General features: G+C 39.0%; 1 protein-coding gene across 1 annotated transcript in view; it reads right to left on the bottom strand.

The window, feature by feature from the left end:
• Positions 1-13,542: 13,542 nt before the first annotated feature.
• Positions 13,543-19,603, bottom strand: part of LOC110336106 (olfactory receptor 5V1) — a 7,352-nt gene continuing 1,291 nt past the window's right edge. The window contains exon 2 of the mRNA XM_021218522.1: positions 13,543-14,618. Within this exon, the coding sequence (XP_021074181.1) occupies positions 13,611-14,564 (954 nt within the window). The 5' untranslated portion in view covers positions 14,565-14,618 and the 3' untranslated portion in view covers positions 13,543-13,610. The remainder of the gene's footprint in view (positions 14,619-19,603) is intronic.

The following is a 19,603-nucleotide window of genomic DNA, read 5'->3' as shown; positions in this document are numbered from 1 at the left end:
TTTAGTTTAGGTATCGGAGTAATTGTGGTTTCATAGAATGAATTGGGTAGAGTACCTTCTGTTTCTATTTTGTTGAATAGTTTGAAGAGAATTGAAATTAGGTCTTCTTTGAAGGTCTCATAGAACTCTGCACTAAACCCATCTGGTCCTGGCTTTTTGTTGTTGTTGTTGTTGTTGTTGTTGTTGTTGTTGTTGTTGTTGTTGGGAAACTATTAATGACTGCTTCTAATTCTTAAGTATCCACTAAATATTTAGATCATTAATCGGATTCTGATTTAATTTTGATACCTGGTATCTGTCTAGAAATTTGTCCATTTCATGCAGGTTTTCCAGTTTTCTGGAGTATAGCATTTTGTAGTAGGATCTGATGATACTTTGGATTTCCTCAGGATCTGTTGTTATGTCTCCCTCTTCATTTCTGATTTTGTTAATTAGGATATTGTCCCTGTGCCCTCTAGTTAGTCTGAGTAAGGTTTTATCTATCTCGTTGATTTTCTCAAATAACCAACTCCTGGTTTGGTTGATTCTTAAAATAGTTCTTTTCATTTCAACTTGGTTGATTTCCGCCCTGAGTTTGATTATTTCCTGCTGTCTACTACTCTTGGGTGTATTGGCTTCCTTTTGTTCTAGAGCTTTTAAGTGTGCTGTCAAGCTGCTAGTGTATGGTCTCTCTATTTTCTTTTTGGAGGCACTCAGAGATATGAGTTTTCGTCTCAGGAATGCTTTCATTGTGTCCCATAAGTTTGGGTATGTTGTGGCTTCGTTTTCATTAAACTCTGAAAAGTCTTTAATTTCTTTTTTTTATTCCTCCTTGACCAAGGTATCATTGAGCAGAGTGTTGTTCAGTTTGCGTGTGAATGTTGGGTTTCTATTATTTATATTGTTATTGAAGATCAGCCTTAGTCCATGGTGATCTGATAGGATTCATGGGATAATTTCAACATTTTTGTATCTGCTGAGGCCTGTTTTGTGACCAATTATATGGTCAATTTTGGAGAAGATACCATGAGGTGCTGAGAAGAAGGTATATCACTTTTTTTTAGGATGAAATGTTCTGTAGATATCTGTTAAATCCATTTGTTTCATACCTTCTCTTACTTTCAATATGTCTCTGTGTTTCCAGGATCTGTCCATTGATGAGAGTGGAGTGTTGAAGTCTCCCACTTTTATTGTGTGAATTTGAAATGTGTGCTTTGAGCTTTTTTCTTTAATTAATGTGTCTGCCCTTGCATTTGGAGCATAGATATTCAGAATTGAGAGTTCATCTTGACAGATTTACCTTTGATGAGTATGAAGGGCCCCTCCTGGTCTTTTGATAACTTTGGGTTGTAAGTTAATTTTATTTGATATTATAATGATTACTCCAGCTTGTTTCCTCATACCACTTGCTTGGAAACTTTTTTCCAGCCTTTTACTCTGAGGTAGTGTTTGTCTTTTTCCCTGAGGTGGGTTTTCTGTAAGCAGCATAATGTTGTGTCCTGATTGTGTAGCCAGTCTATTAGTCTATGTCTTTTTATTGGGGAATTGAGTCCAGTGGTATTAAGAGATAATAAGGAAAAGTAATTGTTTTTTCCTGTTATTTTTATTGTTAGAGTTGGGATTCTGTTCTTGAGATTCTCTTCTTTTAGGTTTGTTGAAAGATTATTTTCTTGCTTTTTCTAGGGCATAATTTCTGTCCTTATGTTGGTGTTTTCCCATTATTATCCTTTGAAGGGCTGGATTCCTATAAAGATATTGTGTGAATTTGCTTTTGCCATTGAATACTTTGGTTTCTCCATTTATGGTAATTGAGAGTTTTGCTGGGTATAGTTGCCTGGGCTAGCATTTGTGTTCTCTTAAGGTCTTTACGAAATCTGTTCAGGATCTTCTGGCTTTCATAGTCTCGGGTGAAAAGTCTGGTGTAATTCTAATAGGCCTGCCTTTATATGTTACTTGGTCATTTTCCCTTGTTGCTTTTAATATTCTATCTTTATTCAGTGCATTTGTTGTTCTGATTATGTGTCAGGAGGAATTTCTTTTCTAGTCCAGTCTATTTGGAGTTCTGTAGGCTTCTTGTATATTTATGGGCATCTCTTTCTTTAGGTTCGGGAAGTTTTCTTCTGTAATTTTGTTCAAGATATTTACTGGCCCTTTAAGTTGAAAAATCTTCTTTCCCATCTACTCCTATTATCCGTAGGTTTGATCTTCTCATTGTGTTCTGGAATTCTTGAATGTTTTCAGTTAGGGTCCTTTAGCATTTTGCATTTTCTTTGATTTTTATGTCCATGTTCTCTATGGAATCTTCTGCACCTGAGATTCTCTCTTCTATCTCTTGTATTCTGTTGCTGATGCTCACATCTATGTTTCCCGATTTCTTTCCTAGGGTTTCTATCTCCAGTATTGTCTCCCTTTGGGTTTTCTTTATTGTTTCTACTTCCATTTTTAGATCTTGGATGGTTTCGTTCAATTCCCACCTGTTAGGTTGTGTTTTCCTGTAATTATTTAAGGAATTCTTGTATTTCTTTTTTAAGAACTTCTGTTTAGCAGTGTTTTCCTGTAGCTCTATAAGGGACTTTTGTGCTTCCTCTTTAAGGTTTTCTACCTGTTTAGCTATGTTCTCCTCTATTTCTTTAAGTGAGTTATTAATGTCCTTCTTAAAAATCCTCTAACAGCATCATGAGATATGATTTTAAATCTGAATATTGCTTTTTGGGTGTGTTCAGGTATCCAGGACTCACTGTGGTGAAAGTGTTGGGTTCTGATGATGCTGAGTGGTCTTGGTTTCTTTTAGTAAGATTGTTAAGTTTGCCTTTCACCATCCTGTAATTTCTGACATCAGTTGTTATATCTGTCTCTGGCCCGAGCTTGTTCCTCCTGTGATTCTGTTAGCCTCTTTTGCTCTCCTGGGAGTTCAACTCTCTCCTGAGTCTCAGTAGTCAGAGTACTTTCTGCAGGCAAGCTCTCCTCTTGCAGGGAAGGTGCACAGAGATCTGGAGCTCAGCTCTGCCTACTGGCTGAAGATGAAGGCCTGAAAGAGACCTGTCCCAGAAGCTGTGTTGCTTCTGCAGCCTGCATGCTCTCCTGTGCAGACTGGACTCTGAGGGACCCGGGATACAAGATGGCATTCTTACCAGGTCCCGCAGTCAGAACCCTTCCTGGAGGCTGATTCTCCTCTGGTAGGGAAAGTGTGCAGAGGTCTGGAGCTCAACTCTGCCTTCTGACTGAATATGAAGGCCCAAAAGGGACCCTGTCCCAGAAGCTATGTTGCTTCTGAAGCCTGCATGCTCTCCTGTGCAGATTGGTCTCTGAGGGACCTAGGATACAAGATGGTGTTCTCCTTTTCCTGTTATCATTAACCATATATGACAATCACTAGGTAATAGGCCACTGTGATGGTTTGTATACTCTTGGACTGGGGAGTGGCACCATTTGGAGGTGTAGCCTTGTTGGATTTGATGTGACCTGGTTGGAGTAGCTGTAGGTGTGGGCATAAAATCCTCACCCTAGTTGCCTAGAAGTCAGTCTTCCACTAGCAGCCTTTGGATGAAAACGTAGAACTCTCAGCTCCTCCTGCACCATGCCTGCCTGGATACTGCCATGTTCCCACCTTGATGGTAATGGACTGAACCTCTGAACCTGTAAGCCAGTCCCAATTAAATGTTGTTTTTATAAGACTTGCCTTGGTCATGGTGTCTGTTCACAACAGTTAAACCCTAACCAAGACAGCCACCCTTTTGAGCAGATCTTTGCAGATCTATGAAGATGTGCTATCATGTGGTGATACTATACAGACAAATAGATGATTTCTTAACCTTTAATGATCCAATAAGAATTCCTAAAATTATGTCAGTATTATTTATTAAGTTATTTTACAGTGGGACCTCTATTAAGTCCTTTATTGACAGTCCCCTTTTGGTTAATGGTTTTATGACCCCAAAAGGGCCATAAAAAGGGAACTAATGATTTATTCTATATACTAGGACATAACATAAAATATTGACTGTGTTCATTTATGCAAAACTACATTAATAACTTAGTTATGTTTTTAAACTTTCAATGAACCTGTGAAGCTATGACAGGTGATGAATGTTTAGCCAGATAATGACTCCTAATGTATATTCATATAGACATTCATTGTTGTAAACTTCTTGTTCAATTTATAATTTGAATTTGTGGGAACTTGTAAGTTTTGGGAATCCACTTCTTTTCATCTTCCTATTGTCAGGGTAGGAGGACAGCCTTACTTCCCTCACCAGACTTCACTACTTAGTTGCCTTGTTAGGAGTGTACCTCTCATCCATTCCTTTTTGGTAATGCCAAAATGGCCTGTCCCCTTATTGGGAAGGAATCTTCTAACTAGGCTGCAAGCCTCTTTCCTTTGCTCTCTCATTCACCTAAATCCAAGCTCACCAGCAATTCCTCTGCTCCTTCTTCTAGCCAACCAACCTACTAACACTACCATGTTATTTCCTTTACCAGCTTCTCAGTCTGGGATTTCCAGAACCCCTCTGTTGCTAAACACCATTCTCCTGTTGCCATCCAATTACTGGACTCTACCAGGTACATAACACAAGCTCAATACCCCCCTCTCTCTCCAGAGCCTCAGGGGACTTAAGCCTATCATTTCTGACCTCTTGAGAAAAAACTCCTTCGCCCCACCTCTTCCCCCTTTAACTTCCCTATACTAGCAGTTAAGAAACCTAATAGTACCTATCACCTGTTTTAATACATCAAGCACATTAATTCTTCAATGGTTCCTCTCCATCCTGTTGTGGCTAACCCTTACATACTTCTTTCCACTATCTATATTTCTCAGTCCTAGATCTCAAGGATGCATTTTTCTATCCCTCTAGATGCTCAGTCACAGAACATATTTGCCTTTACCTGGACTGATCCTGATACCCACTTTTCTACCCAACTTACCTGGTCTGCTCTACCTCAGGGATTCTGGGACACCCTACACCTATTTGGTCAGGCCCTGGCTTCTGACTTACTATCTCTGTCTCTCTATAAATCTAAGATTATACTTTACATAGATGATATCCTTCTCTATACCTCCTCTCTAGAAATTAGCCAAGATGACACCTCTGCTCTTCTAAATTTCCTCTCCAGTCGAGGCTACAGGGTCTCACCTTCTAAAGTCCAAGTTTCCAACCCTTAGGTCACATATTTGGGACTAACAATTACCCCAACACACAAGGCTATTACCTTAGATAGGAAGAATCTGATTCAGTCTCTAACTGTTCCTTCTAGAAAAGAAGAGATTTTATCATTCCTAGGAATGGCTAGTTTTTTATGTTCCTGGGTTCATCCTTTTCCCTTCTTTCTCATCTCTTATATGAAACAGCATTAAGCCCCATCCACGAACCTCTTTTCAAACCTATTACCAAGCCCTTTCAAAGGCTCTAACAGATTCTCCTTAAGGTCCCAGCTTTACATCTCCCTGACCTGACTCATCCCTTTTCTCTCTGTGTAACTGAAAAACAAAGATTTTCCTTTGGAGTCTTAGGTCATCAACTGGGACCCTCTTTTGCACCCGTAGCATACTTGTCAAAGAAACTAGATCTAACCATCCAGGGATGGGCACCTTGTATCCGTACCTTAGCAGCCACTGAAATCCTTATTTGAGAGAAAACAAAAAACAAAAACTAGCCTTTGGGTCACCTGTAATTGTCTTCTCTTCTCATAACATGTCACAGCTCCTAACTTATAAAGGCTTACAGACTCTACCTTTATCCAGGGTTCTTTTTCTTCAGGTAGCTCTAATAGAAGACTCTACACTCATCTTCCAATCATGCCCGTCTCTTAATATTTCCAATCTTCTTCCTTGACCAAATACTGACCACTCCCTATCTTACTCCTGCACTGAAACATTAGAGGAAATAGAGGAAATATTACCTCATCCTTCACACATACATAAGGGCATATTGCCTCAAACCATCTATACCTGATATACAGATGGCAGCTCCTTTTTACATAAAGGGGCTACAAGAGCTGGCTATGCCATAGTGTCAGACACTGAGGCGGTAGAGGCACAGACCCTTCCTGCTCATGCAACCAATCAACAGGCTGAACTAATAGCTATTACTCATGCTTTTCAACTGGCACAGGGAAAATCCCTCAACATCTACACAGATTCCAAATATGCTTTCCATATCCTCCTGTCCCATACTGCTATCTGGAAGGAGCTCCATTTACTTACCACAAAAGGAGGATTAGTAACTAATGTAAAACCAAATTATGGCCATGCTAACGGCCTCCCATCTCCCCACAGCTATTATGATTGTTCACTGTAGATCCCACCAGATGGATGACTCTATTGTCTTCAAGGCAGCTAGAGCTGCAGCCCTTAGGGGCCTAAACTTGTCTCATCCTTCCCAGGACATTCTTACACTACAACCTACATCTCCATCTTTACCCCCTGACACCCACTAAACTCTGTCCTATCTTCACCAATTCTTTCATCCTAACAGTCAAACATGGTCTTATTTTGTTAAGACTCACCTACAGCCTACTCTTGAGGAATTATGCTTCTTAAAATCTATCATTGCTTCTTGCAAAATCTGTCAGATGTCTGACTCCAACTCAAGGTATGTTAGCACCCCTTTTCCTATCCATCAGGCTAGAGGTTCCTGGAACTGACTGGCAACTTGACTTTACCCACATGACCACCATCAGATGTGCCATGTACCTCCTGGTCTTGGTGGACTCCTTCTCAAGGTGGGTAGAGGCATTTCCCACAACTAACAAAAGAGCTCAATCTCTGATCTCCTCCTCCAAGAGATCATCACCAGGTTTGGTGTCCCAGTTTCTCTCCAATCAGACAAGAATCCCGAATTTACTTTCCAAGTTTCTCAAATTCTGTCTAAGGCCCTAGACATCCCCTGGCATTTTCACATTCTCTACCACCCTCAATCTTCAGGTAAGGTAGAAAGAACTAACTGCTCTTTAAAAACCACTCTTGTTAAGCTGTCACAGGAACTTCACCTTGATTGGGTAAAATTCCTACCTCTGGCTCTTTTCAGGCATTGAGTTCTCCCCAAGTGACCTATTCTCATCTCACTCTTTGAACTCACGTATGGACATCCAATCCTCACTCCTGATCTTTCACATAAATGATCTCTCCTCCCAGACCATCTACTCACCCCATTACTTTGCCACCTCCATTCTCTCCTACAGAACTTTGCTGACCACCATCTACCATGGCTACATATTGTCTCCTGTCCACTGCCTGTCAATGTTGGAGACCAAATCTTTCTATCCCCTCCAGATCATTAGCCTTCACTCCTTTCTCCTAAATGGCAGGGTCCTTTTAAAGTAATCCTTGTGACCCCTACAGCTGCTAAACTCGAGGGACTCTCTTATTGGGTCCATCTGTCTCACTTCAAGCCTTTCATTCCTCCACCTAAAAAATGACTCTTCTTCATACACATCAACCCTAACATGACCATGCTCTGTTAAGTTCTGGGGGGACATCAAGACCACCTATCTTGTCCCCAATCCCAGAAAATGAGACTCCACTCCAGCAGCTGAGCTTGACATCACTGAATTAGACATGGGTTTCTCATTCTCCACCTGCTGTTCATTTCCATCCAGGGTAGCCCTTACATCTGGAGAATCGAGGTTCAAGAAACCCCCACAGATAACAAACAGTCTTTCCAAACAGGGTCAGGAAACTGCTCCATAGCTGAATGCCAGGAATTGATCCAAATTGGATCATCCCTGTATCTGTTATACCATCTAAATATTATGATCTCTATACTTGCTTTCTTTTTGACCAGACAAAAGATTATTGTAGAAAATGGCCAGACGAATATGGGGGCTGCCCATATTGGTCTTGTCAGATATATATGCTGGGATCATTTCTTCTACCAACACTGCAAGACACTCTTTTTCTACATACAAGACCCATGGGATTCCAGATGGGAGGCAGGAGTTGTTGGTAAGCTCTACCATAAAAATCAACCTGGGTCCCCAGTAAGTACCATCCAGATCCAGAGAAAATATGTCTCAATTGCCCAACCCCTAAATATTGGAAAAGTAGAGGAGATAATCAAACACTCCTCTGAGGTCATTATCTCTTTGACATCACCCCTCATAAATGGCACTAACTTGTCATTTCACCTTTTGCTTCAGACCTTGACCTCAGCATACCAACTCGTTAATGTCACCAGGCCTGGATGCTTTAAATATTGCAGGTTATGTGTACCCTCTGGAACTAACTCACAACTGTCACAGTGTCTCTGGTGATACTGCCAAGTAACTTTATCTTACCCTTTGTCAGCTGTCCTGACTCAAATGTTGTCATGACTCCATACCTTAACTCTATCCCTCTCTTTGGCATGGCAAACTATTTTAAGACCTCCAGGACTTTTTCTGTAGAAACACTGAAACACTAAGTTCCCTAGACTGCAATGGAACATAACCCTCAATATATCATGTCTGCCACAAAGCCCTGCATCCCAGAACACATCAATTCTTTGTGGTACTCAGGCATATCACCATCTATCCTCCAGCTTGTCAGGAATTTGCACATTGGTACTCCTTTTCCCTGAACTGGGAGTAATCCAGGGAATCGAACCCCTGCCAATCCCAATTGTAGATATGATAGCTGCGCAACATAAGAGGCAGTTCAGGTCATGCCACTCTTGGTCACTATGGGAATAACCATAGGTGCTGGTACTGGAACTGCAGGGAAAACAACTTTCATGACCCAGTATAATACTTTCACTTACCAATTTAAAAGCGATATTCAAGAAATGACTGAAACTGTGCTTACTATCCAAAAACAGATCGATACTTTAGCTGCTGTGATGCTTCAGAACCGATGGGGGCTAGATGTTCTGACAGCTAAAGAAGGTCTTTGATGCTCACAGTAATCTATTGGATAGAACACAGGGCCCCCAATGGAGGAGCTAGAGAAAATACCCAAGGAGCTGAAGGGGTCTACAACCCCAAAGGTGGAACAACAATATGAAATAACCAGTACCCCCAGAGCTTGTGTTTCTAACTGCATATGCAGTAGAAGATGGCTTAGATGGCCATCATTGGGAAGAGAGGCCCCTTGGTCTTACAAACTTTATATGCCCCAGTACCAGGGAACACAGGGCCAAGAAGAGTGAGAGGGTGGGTAGGGGAGGAAGGTGGGGGGGTATAGGGAACTTTTGGGATAGCATTTGAAATGTAAATAAAGAAAATATCTAATAAAAATAAAATAAAATCAAAAACAAAAACAAAAACAAACAAAAAAAGGTCTTTGCCTGTTCCTCCAAGAAGAATGCTGTTTCTATGTCAACTAGTCCTGTATAGTAAGAAATAAAATCCAAGCTGGGCATGGTGGCCCATGTCTTTAATCCCAGCATTTGGGAGGCAGAAGCAGGCAGATTTCTGAGTTTGAGGCCAGCTTGGTCTACAGAGTGAGTTCCAGGACAGCCAGGGCTATACAGAGAAATCCTATCTCGAAAAAAAAAAAGAAAGAAAGAAAGAAAGAAAGAAAGAAAGAAAGAAAGAAAGAAAGAAAGAAAATCCAGGACCTACAGTCAGATATAAAGAATTTCAGGGACGATGAGACCTCTAGTTCTGAGATTTTCGAAAAATCTATGTAGAAGTGGATACTCCCTTTTGTAATGCTCATTCTAGTCATCTTCCTGGTATTATTTGTTCCCTCCCTCACTAATCTCAATTCTGCATTCCTTCAATGACAAATACAAAAAAAAAGTTTTAACCAAACTATTAATCAACTCCTATTACAGGATTACCAGCCACTGCCACAGAAGAGCTGCTGTCCACAGAGAAACCTGATGTGAACATTTACCAAATGGATCCTGGTGGTGAAAGCCAGCTACACCCCAAAATTGAAGATTCCCCTAGACAACAGGAAGCAGCTTTAGAAACACAATTCCCTTGTTCCCTTTTCACTATTGGCTTCCCCCTCCCTTTTTTCCTTCTCTTTATAATAAGAATAAGGGAGGTATGTTGGCATCAGGACCTCTGAAACCTGTGACATCACATAGGTGGGACCAGCAAACCTGTTGCCAAGGCAACAGCCACCATATTTCCAGAATCCTCTTGGCTTATGTCCCACCTTTACCTGTGTTTTGTCATTACCCATATATATAAAGAAAGGCCCCGATCTCTTTCTCTCTCCTTTCCCCCTTCTCTTTCTGCTGCCACCTTGTCCCTCTCTCTCTCAATAAACTTCTTACATGTGGAACTATTTGGCCTGGTGTGCTATGTTCAGACGTGTGCTGCTATTCTAACATATCATAGGTAACATAAAAATCTAAAGGAGCAATGTACATAATGCTAAGGGAAAGAGGAAAAAAAGAAAAAGCTGCAGATAGAGCAGAAAAGGCATACAGGCTTCTCTTTTTTAACAACAAAGCAGGATTAGTCTTATTAATCCTTATTAAGGAACAAAGCTTTCTTCTTACAAACTTGGGTTTTATTCATTTAGCATTAAAAGGGTAGAAGGTTTTTCTTTCTATATGCAATAAATATTGGGGCTCATTTTTCATCCAGAAAGAGTGAGTTCTTTCTGTACCAGTGCTTGGTCTTTTGCTCCAAATGCATATTTAAGTATGGATGTGTGTGTTTAAGTATGCAGTTGTGAGAATGTATGCAAGTTGGAACCAACTGGTTTGAATGGAAATGTATAAATATTCATGTGTGAACCTGTATATGAATTTATGTAAGCTTATGCATATTTGCTTATATAAAAGTTTTTCCTTCTGCAAACATTACTCTTTTCTGGTTCAATAGAAGTTTATTGCTACAAACTTCTCCCTAGCCAGAAAAACAAGAAGCACCTGGACAAAAGGGAAAAGGCTCACCTGCTGTTTTAGAAGGCAGTGCTAAGTGCCAGAGATTGCTATTTGTAATCCTTTATCAGCTAATGCCTGTTGTAAATCTCTATAACACAGAAGCAAGTCCTGAGGACCTTTTCCTGCTAATAAGATAGCATCTCCATAATGTATAATGTATAATGTATATTATTGGCTATTGCTGTCTTATGGGCTGAATGGCTTGCGCCACAAATTTTGACAAAATATAGGACTGTTAGCCATGCCTTGAGAAAGAACTATCCATTGATACCTTTTTATTGACTCTTTAAAATGAATAGAAGGAACACTGAAAGCAAATTTTTCACAATCCTGAGGATATATAAAAATAGTAAAAAAAAAAGAAAGAAAAAAAAACAATCTTTCAAATCTACTACTATTTAATTATATCTTTTATGAATGTCTCCACTTGCTTGATTTTCTCTTAATTACAAATATGGATGAATTAAAATATTGAACTTGTGATTGAATTGTAAACTGCAGCTAATGGAACATTGGCAGTTTAACTATATTTTTAAGTTTCTTTTGCAATATTAGAGCATAATTTTGAAATAATATAAGCCCATAATTTTGAAAAACAAAACTCAGTTTTCAACAATACAATCTCTTTAAAAATCAATACCATGAGAATTACTTTCACCTTTCAAAGTTCGACTGTCAGTTCTTATATATGAATGCATGACAGTGCAGCTTTTAATACCTCATTAAAGAGACATTGTTTTAAATTATATCCTTTATAAGTATAGTTTCTAGAATAATAATTACATAAAGTATTATCCCAACTTAGAAGTATCTTTAAGGAACTGTTTTCCTGGGTTGGTTCAGGCCAAGTGTTGTTTAGAATAACTCCAACCTTGAGTTACCAATTTTAAACTAACTTTTTGTTACAAGCAAAAAGCTGTTGGCCCCTTTAAGAGCTGCTTGTGTAGATAATCAGTCTCTAGCAGGGCTTTTCCAGCTATACTTGACTCCGAGCCACAGTGCAGTGTAACTTCTCAGTTTCCGCTGTGCAAATTGAGACTGCCTTTTAAACAAGTTAAACTAAATCAAAGGATAGACAGCCAGCAGATGAAGTTTTAACCATTTCTTTTTTTTCAACATGAAACACAGAACAATCATTTGAACAACAAAACAAAAACAAACATATATTGGCAGACATACGGACAGATTGGTGCACCAAGAACAGACAATAGACAGAGAGGAAAGCAAACTTGATATCTCAAAGGAACCCAGATATCCCAACCAGAATGAAGAACACCTCCATAGGAGCCAAAGAGGAAGCAGGACATCTCCCAATTTCCTCCTGTCCCGAGGAGAGCTCTGAAATAGCTTATATCAATTTTTCTTCTCTTTTGCTAAAATGTCCCAGGCAGAGGACAACTCCATTTCTGAACTCTCTATCTCTCTCTCCCCTCTCTCTCTCTTCTCTCTCTCTCTCTCTCTCTCTCTCTCTCTCTCTCTCTCTCTCTCTCTCTCTCTCNACACACACACACACACACACACACACACACACACACACACACACACACACGTACAAAGTCTCTTTCTTCTGGGAATTCTGCCAGAGAAGGGAGAGGAGGCACAGTGGTAGCTACTGATAGTTACTCCCCAGGTCCCTGCTGTTCTAACTTGCCCAATTCCTCCTCAACTTGTCTAAGTCTTTCATTTATATATTTACCATTCTTACTTCTGGGAATTAAGGACAACATAAATGTACTTGAGCTAAGAATTTTTCTAAAATCCGTTTTTTTTGTTTGTTTGTTTTGTTTTGTTTTTGTGGTGTGGTTGTTATGCTGCCACAGAAATGGTTGACCATTTCTGGCCAACACCTCTCCAGCCTAGCCTGTATCCCACTGAATGCATCTTTTTACAGTAACAATTTCAAAAGATAAAATTTATGGCTAGCACTAGCATTAATTCTGTATGTTGCTTACCATGCTTCTTGGATTCTTTTACTTTTCTTCTGTTTTTTGTGGAGGTCCGCCCAAGAAGGCACATGTTAATAGTGTGCCCCCCGCCCCCCCCATTTCAAGTCCCCTCATTCAGGTGTGCCACCATCCAGCAGCCACAGGCAAACTGAGTTTACCTGAAGCGGGGGGGGGGGGGAGGGAGGGAGAGAGAGAGAGAGAGAGAGAGAGAGAGAGAGAGAGAGAGAGAGAGAGGGGGGGAGGGGGGGGGGGGGGGCTAGAAATAAGGTAAGGGTGTGAGAAAAGCATAAAGCCAAGACAAAGTTCTGATCAAGCTCAAAGTTTAATAATAAGCTTTGCATATATAAAGGAAAAACCCACAAAACCCATCTCCATCTCCAGATGAAGTATGTTGTAAAAGCAAGGTCAGCACAGGTAGCCAAAACATCAAAGTTCTCATGAGAACTTGCAACATCAACCAAGACAGATGTCTCTGTCCAGGTTGGTAAAACCTGCATGGCGAATGTTCAAGGTCTGCTTAGCCTGCTCAAGGCTGGGGAAACTGTTCAGCCTTTTCAAGGCCAGATAAGGCCAACTCAAAACTAAGAAGGCTACATCAAGCAAATACAGCATGAGTGATGAACCATCTTTATATGAGGATTCCCTAACAGAGAAGACAAATAAAAAGGACAGAACTAAAATAAGTAACGCCATTAGAGACTAACAAAGGCTCAGATATGTATACGTAGGGTTCAGTATGCCAACCTATGAATGCTGTTGCCAAATATCTCAAGCAGATTTTAAGTCAAATATAACCAGCAACAACTGAGTGGTGGAAAAGTTAACTTTCTAATGTAAGATTGTTGACTACACATAAGAGAGGTTACAGATCAGAAGAGAAAACTGGTGGCTGCCACTTTCTCCCTATGGCCTTCACAGCCTCTTTGATGTCCTTATTCCTTAGCGTATAAATTATAGGATTCAGCATGGGTGTGACAACACTATACAGCACTGAGATCAATCTGTCTTTCTCTAGCGAGTAAGATGAGATGGGTCTCACATATGTAAAGATGGCACTGCCATAATAGAGAATAACAATGAGCAGGTGGGAGGCACAGGTGGAAAAGGCTTTGTGCCTCCCCTCAGAGGAGCGGATCCTCAGGATGGTGGAGATGATGTAAAGGTAGGAGAGGATGATGCACAGGAAAGGAGTCCAGCCTATGAGGATCCCAATGGACAGCAAAGCCAGTTCATTGAGGGAAGTATCACCACAAGACAAGATGAGCAAAGGAGGTATGTCACAGAAGAAATAATTGATCTGATTGTTACCACAGAAGGGCAGGTGGAAGGTCAGAACTGTGTGCAGCACTGAGTTGAGAAACCCACCTGTCCAGCATGAGGCTGCTAACCAGCTGCACAGGGTCTTGTTCATAATAAATGAGTACCTTAAGGGCTTGCAGATAGCAATATATCGGTCATATGCCATTGCTGCCAGGAGGAGACACTCTGTGCCAACCAAGAAAATGAATGCAAAGAGCTGGGTCACACAGCCTCCATAGGAAATGGTTTTCTTCTCTGACAGAAGATGCACCATCATCTGGGGGACATTAGTAGTAGTGTAGCAGATGTCAATAAGGGCAAGATTTCCTAGGAAATAATACATGGGTGTGTGTAGGTGGGAATCAGCTATGGTCACCACAATGATAAAAACATTGCCTCCTAAAGTGCATATGTAGGTCAGAAAGAAGATGGTGAAGAGTAAATACTGCAATTCATTCAGGTGGGAGAACCCCAAGATGATGAATTCAGATGGAGCTGTTTGATTCTTTCCTTCCATAATGTCAGCTGGTTTCCCTTTGTGAATTTGAGAAGCAGGTGCATTGATAATAGTCTGCAAAACAAGAAAGCAAGTGCTTGTACCAATAATGTCACCACCAACCACATTGGATACCAAACCACAAATGAAGCACTTCTTTGTAAGACACAACCCCATACCTGTCTCTCAAGATATACGTGCATACTCTCAGTGTTTCTCCCAGGAATCAAGTTCCTGTGGATACACAATACTACCATTTTAAACTGAAAAAGATCACAATGGGATTCTATCTTTTAAGGCCTCTCTTTTGATAAAGGTTAGGTCATGCTTTTCTACATTTTCTTGGTGAGATGTAGACATGATGCATTGTAGATAGAATAGTTGACCATAGTTGATAGAATGACTGGGCTTCAGATGTGACTGTACAGCCATCTCTGTTCCACCTTTCCATCTTTGGAGATGGACATTTATACATGCCTCTTCCTCTTTCTTGTTAAAATTAACGTGTTTTCAGAAAGATTCAAGTCCACATATCACATAGATATTTGAGCATCCATATTTGTTTTTGTACTTGTTACAATAACTACAAGTGGAACCAGCCTAGATATCCACCAATACATGATTGTATCTTTTAAAATATGATGCATATATGCAATGAAATTTTATGATAAACAATCAGTTAATGGCATTTCATGTAAACGCATTAACCCTGACTTAGACATAAATCAAGAATACTGGTCTGACATAAGGTACAACAAATAGCTTCACTCATTTAAAGTTTCATAAAGTAACTACGGAGCTGGAGAGATGGCTCAGGAAGTAAAGGAACTTTCAGTAAAGGCCGATGACTTGAGTAAAATTCCAAGAACCCATGAGGTAGAAGAAAAGAGAAAACTCTTGCAAGTTCCCCTATGACCTCCACACATGCATGCCACAAAAATACATGTTAATAAAGAAATAAATAATTAAATAAATAGTAAAACATGTAGATTATTTCCCCTTGTTATCCATATTTATGATTCTATGGAACATCATTGTTTGCTGTTAGAAGTTATTTAAAAATTTAGCAAACTTTTCATGTTTCCCATCTTTATTAATGAATAACATTGTTTCATTTACTTAGGCCTTGTAAATTTCAATACTGAGCATATTAAATTAAACTCCATGATCTTGGGATCTTGTCACTTGTACTTTTATAAATTTTTCAAGGATTGATGCCATTTTAGTTAGGATGTTATTGCTGTCATATACACCATAACCAAAACCAACTTGGTGAGGAAAGAGCTTATTTTAGATTATAGTCCATCACTGAGAGCAATCAAGAATTCTTGGCATGAAACTGGAGATAGGAAATGAGGTAGAAATCATGAAGAATTGTTTCATACTTGCTTCCTCCCCAGGACTTGTTCAGCTTGCTTTCTTTTCCAACACAGCACCTACCCAGAGCTGGCACCACCAATAGTGAGCTGGGCCTTATAACAACAGTAACTGATTGAAAAAAACATTTTATGAAATTTCTCACAATCTGGTGGGAGTATTTTCCAAATTAAGATTTCCTCTTCACCTTTTTCCCAAATGATTCTAACCTGTGTATTGGTCAGTTTTTAAGCAATACAATACCAATAAGGGACATTCAGAAGCCATTGACTGATTCAAGATTCCCTTTCTAATGAACCATTCATTGAAAGTACTATAGGGATTTTTCTGATCATTTTGAGGAACATTTAACATAGTATCTCAGCTACTTTGTTGTTTGTTTTTGTTATTGTTTGTTTTGTTTTTGAGACAAGGTCTCACCCTGTATCCCTGGCTGGCCCCAAGACTCAGTCTGGAGACCAGGCTGCCTATGCACGTCTATGGCTCCCAAGCTTTGGAATTAGAGACATGTGCTACCACACTAGGCTTCAGCCATTCATTACACGAATCAAGTGGGCCGCACAGCATTATCTCTCCCATATTCTACAATGAGTCACTGTCTCAGCAAGATAAATCTGTCAGAAGTAACATGGCAGATAAAAGGACAACTTCTATCCCAGGGGAATGTACATATAGTTGGTGGCCAAAGTTGTAATTTATTTTACCTACTGACAGCAGAATGCTGTTTAAAAATATTTTTCTTGATTTTAAGGCAATGAAAGTTCATACAATTGGATATTGTAACTATACCATCACAGACTTTTGTAGTTTGTTCCTTTAACTATTAATGTACTTTGCCCACCCTCACAGAATCAATAAGTAAACCTAATTGTTACCAAACATTTATTATTCTACTTGAACACATATTTTAAAATATTAAATGCTAATGTGTTTTTGCATTTTTTTTACCCAAACTGAACATTATTTAAAATTTTATGTTTGTGTTACTAAAAGATATTCTCAGAGAGCCTAGGCTAAGTCAATTAGTTAAAATATTTTAACTACAAGGAGAATTGCTATATAACAGTTTAATTACAAAATTACACCATATATGTGTGTGATATTTACTACATAAATAAAAAAGTTGAGTTAAATAAAATATTTCTCTTTTTAATGTAATTTTAAATGAAAAGTATTCTGTATTTTTTCAAATTATGTATTTCATTGATTTCTCTGAATTATACACAGTTTTATACATTTTAATTACAAGTTTGGAAAGCAATTTGTCTGTAATTTTAACAGCTCCCTTCACTTCTCATGAACTACTGTGAAGATTTTCAGTGGTGGGAAAGGAAAATTGGAAAAAGATTTTCATTTTTATAATGTAATATCTCTCATCGCCAGAATAAACAAATTTTGTAGCACAGCATCCATTCCACTAAGAAGAATCTCCGAATTCTATTCTCTAATCCACATCGTATCCACTTCTTATATCTGCCTCTGTTTTTAAGTTATTTTTTTAAAACTTGGGATTCTGTGGAAGAATTAAGCCAAATCTGTAAGCTCCTGTTTTGGTTCATTTTATTTAGCAAGCATATTTGCATAACTCTCTGTCTGCCACATATGGCCATGTTTACTACAGATGACAAGAGAGAATTTAAACATGATGCAGAATGATATACTGAAGGTTATTTTGCATAAAATAATTTTATAATAGCTAATAATCATAATTACTGCTGTAAAGGAAAAAATAAAGATGGCCTAGTTTGGATACTAGTTAATAAAAACTTCCCAGAAAAAATTAATTTGAGCCTCATGAACAAACATGAATTGATCAGGAAAGCTAAAAGTAGAAATCTATTCACATAAAAAGAAGGACTCATGAAAAGGCTCCAGGTGTAGGGGAAGCAGGAGACTTTATTGTAGGCAAAGATGCTGTACTTCAGGGAACAAGGGCAAGAGACTTCTTTGGGAAAGAGGGAATCATTAAGGTATAAGAGCAATAGGAAAAAATAGAAGGTCATGAGATGTCTGTGTTCTGAGAAAGACAAGTGTTCCCAAAATAAAACATTAAATATTTGTCAAAATAAGGCAAGGGTGCAGAGAATGACATCAGGGTTTGGGTGGGGAGAAGAAGCAGATGAAATGAGCCCATTGGATTTGCTCTTTCAGCCATTCAGAAAAGGGTCATGGAATTTCATACTAGAGAACTGGGTTGGAAAGACACAGAGGATCTGGGTGACATCAGGAAATGCCATCTTTAAAATTCAAAATGAGCAAGGACTACAAGTTTAGGACAATAATAGACATATGTTAAATGTTCTTTAAATGAGCCATAGGAAAATTCTCAGGGCATCTCCTTCATGTTAGAAAAGTTACAGAGGTTAAATAATTCCCTTGAAATGATACTGATTAAAAACTGGCAATATTGAGAGTCACATTTCAGTCCATTTGAAGCCATAATCTGTGTCCTCTGATCCTAGTTTAACAAATGGTCTGTGGAGTTTATCACTGAAACAAAGACAGCAGTAAACAGAATATAGCTAGGGTGGATCATGGCTCAGTTGAGGTCATATGCAACTGGAGGCATCTTTGAGATACCCAAGTAAATATTAAGAGAATTAGTACTTGAACATTAGAAGAAATGTATGTACTACAGAGACAAATTATGATATATTAACATGCATGTGAATGGAAGAAGATAAAAGAAAGGAAGGAACATGGAGATGAACATTTTAAGGCCTCAGTTAATTTACCATACTGGTTAACTAAACAAAAAAGACTGTTAAGGAAAAAAAAATAGAGAATAAAGAGACCCAGGGAAGCTCTAAATCAGAGTTGAAGTATAAAGCCTCATGCAAGGAAGTTGTTTGTAAATCCAAGTTACCCACTTAGATGTTTTTCATGAGAAACTTTTCCTGTGGATGACTGTTTCTTCATGGACAGGCCTTATGATATCAGCAATCTAGAGCCTGGTGACAGAGGGAGTAACAGGGTGACAGCTCTACTCCTGCTTCAGTGTGTTTCACACTCAGAGAGCAAACTAAGGCCCTGAGGCACCTAGGTTTTGACACCTAGTCTCACACCAAGATTACTGTGCTCTGAGATCTTCTCTCCTTTGTTCTAGTCCATCAGCAAGCTCTCACATGGTAAAGCAGATAGATAGAATAACTGAAACCATGAATATTTCTCCACGAGGGTTACAGCCTTAACAGTTTTCCCAAGATAGGCTTCACAAGTCTAGTATTTACAGACACACAACCTCTATGTGTCTTCCTAACCTTATTTCTGTCTGTCAATATTTATTTGTTCAAACCTTAATTTAAATGACACCTTTAGATTCGATTACAAAATGATGTTTCTCCCATCTTGAGAACTCTGGGGCCTTTGGTTCAATAGCAGCTATGAAACCTAAGTATAATCTGTTTATTTTTCTGACTTTCATTGCTTATTCTGGTGATAAATCTTTTCAAAGTACATACCCCTTCTTATGCAGTTTCTAGTAAAGTAATGAACATTTGTGTTAAAATATTCAGCAATGACCCTACCCTTTTGGTACGACAGACACTAGTAAAATTTCCAAGAAAGAAAGAAAGAAAGAAAGACAGAAAGAAAGAAAGAAAGAAAGGAAGGAAGGAAGGAAGGAAGGAAGGAAGGAAAGAAAGAAAGAAAGAAAGAAAGAAAGAAAGAAAGAAAGAAAGAAA

Source organism: Mus pahari, chromosome 18, assembly GCF_900095145.1.
Source record: "Mus pahari chromosome 18, PAHARI_EIJ_v1.1, whole genome shotgun sequence".
In the NCBI taxonomy this organism is placed as follows: Eukaryota; Metazoa; Chordata; class Mammalia; order Rodentia; family Muridae; genus Mus; species Mus pahari.
The sequence above is the reverse complement of the archived record's forward strand: the minus strand, read 5'-3'. Positions and strand labels throughout refer to the sequence as shown.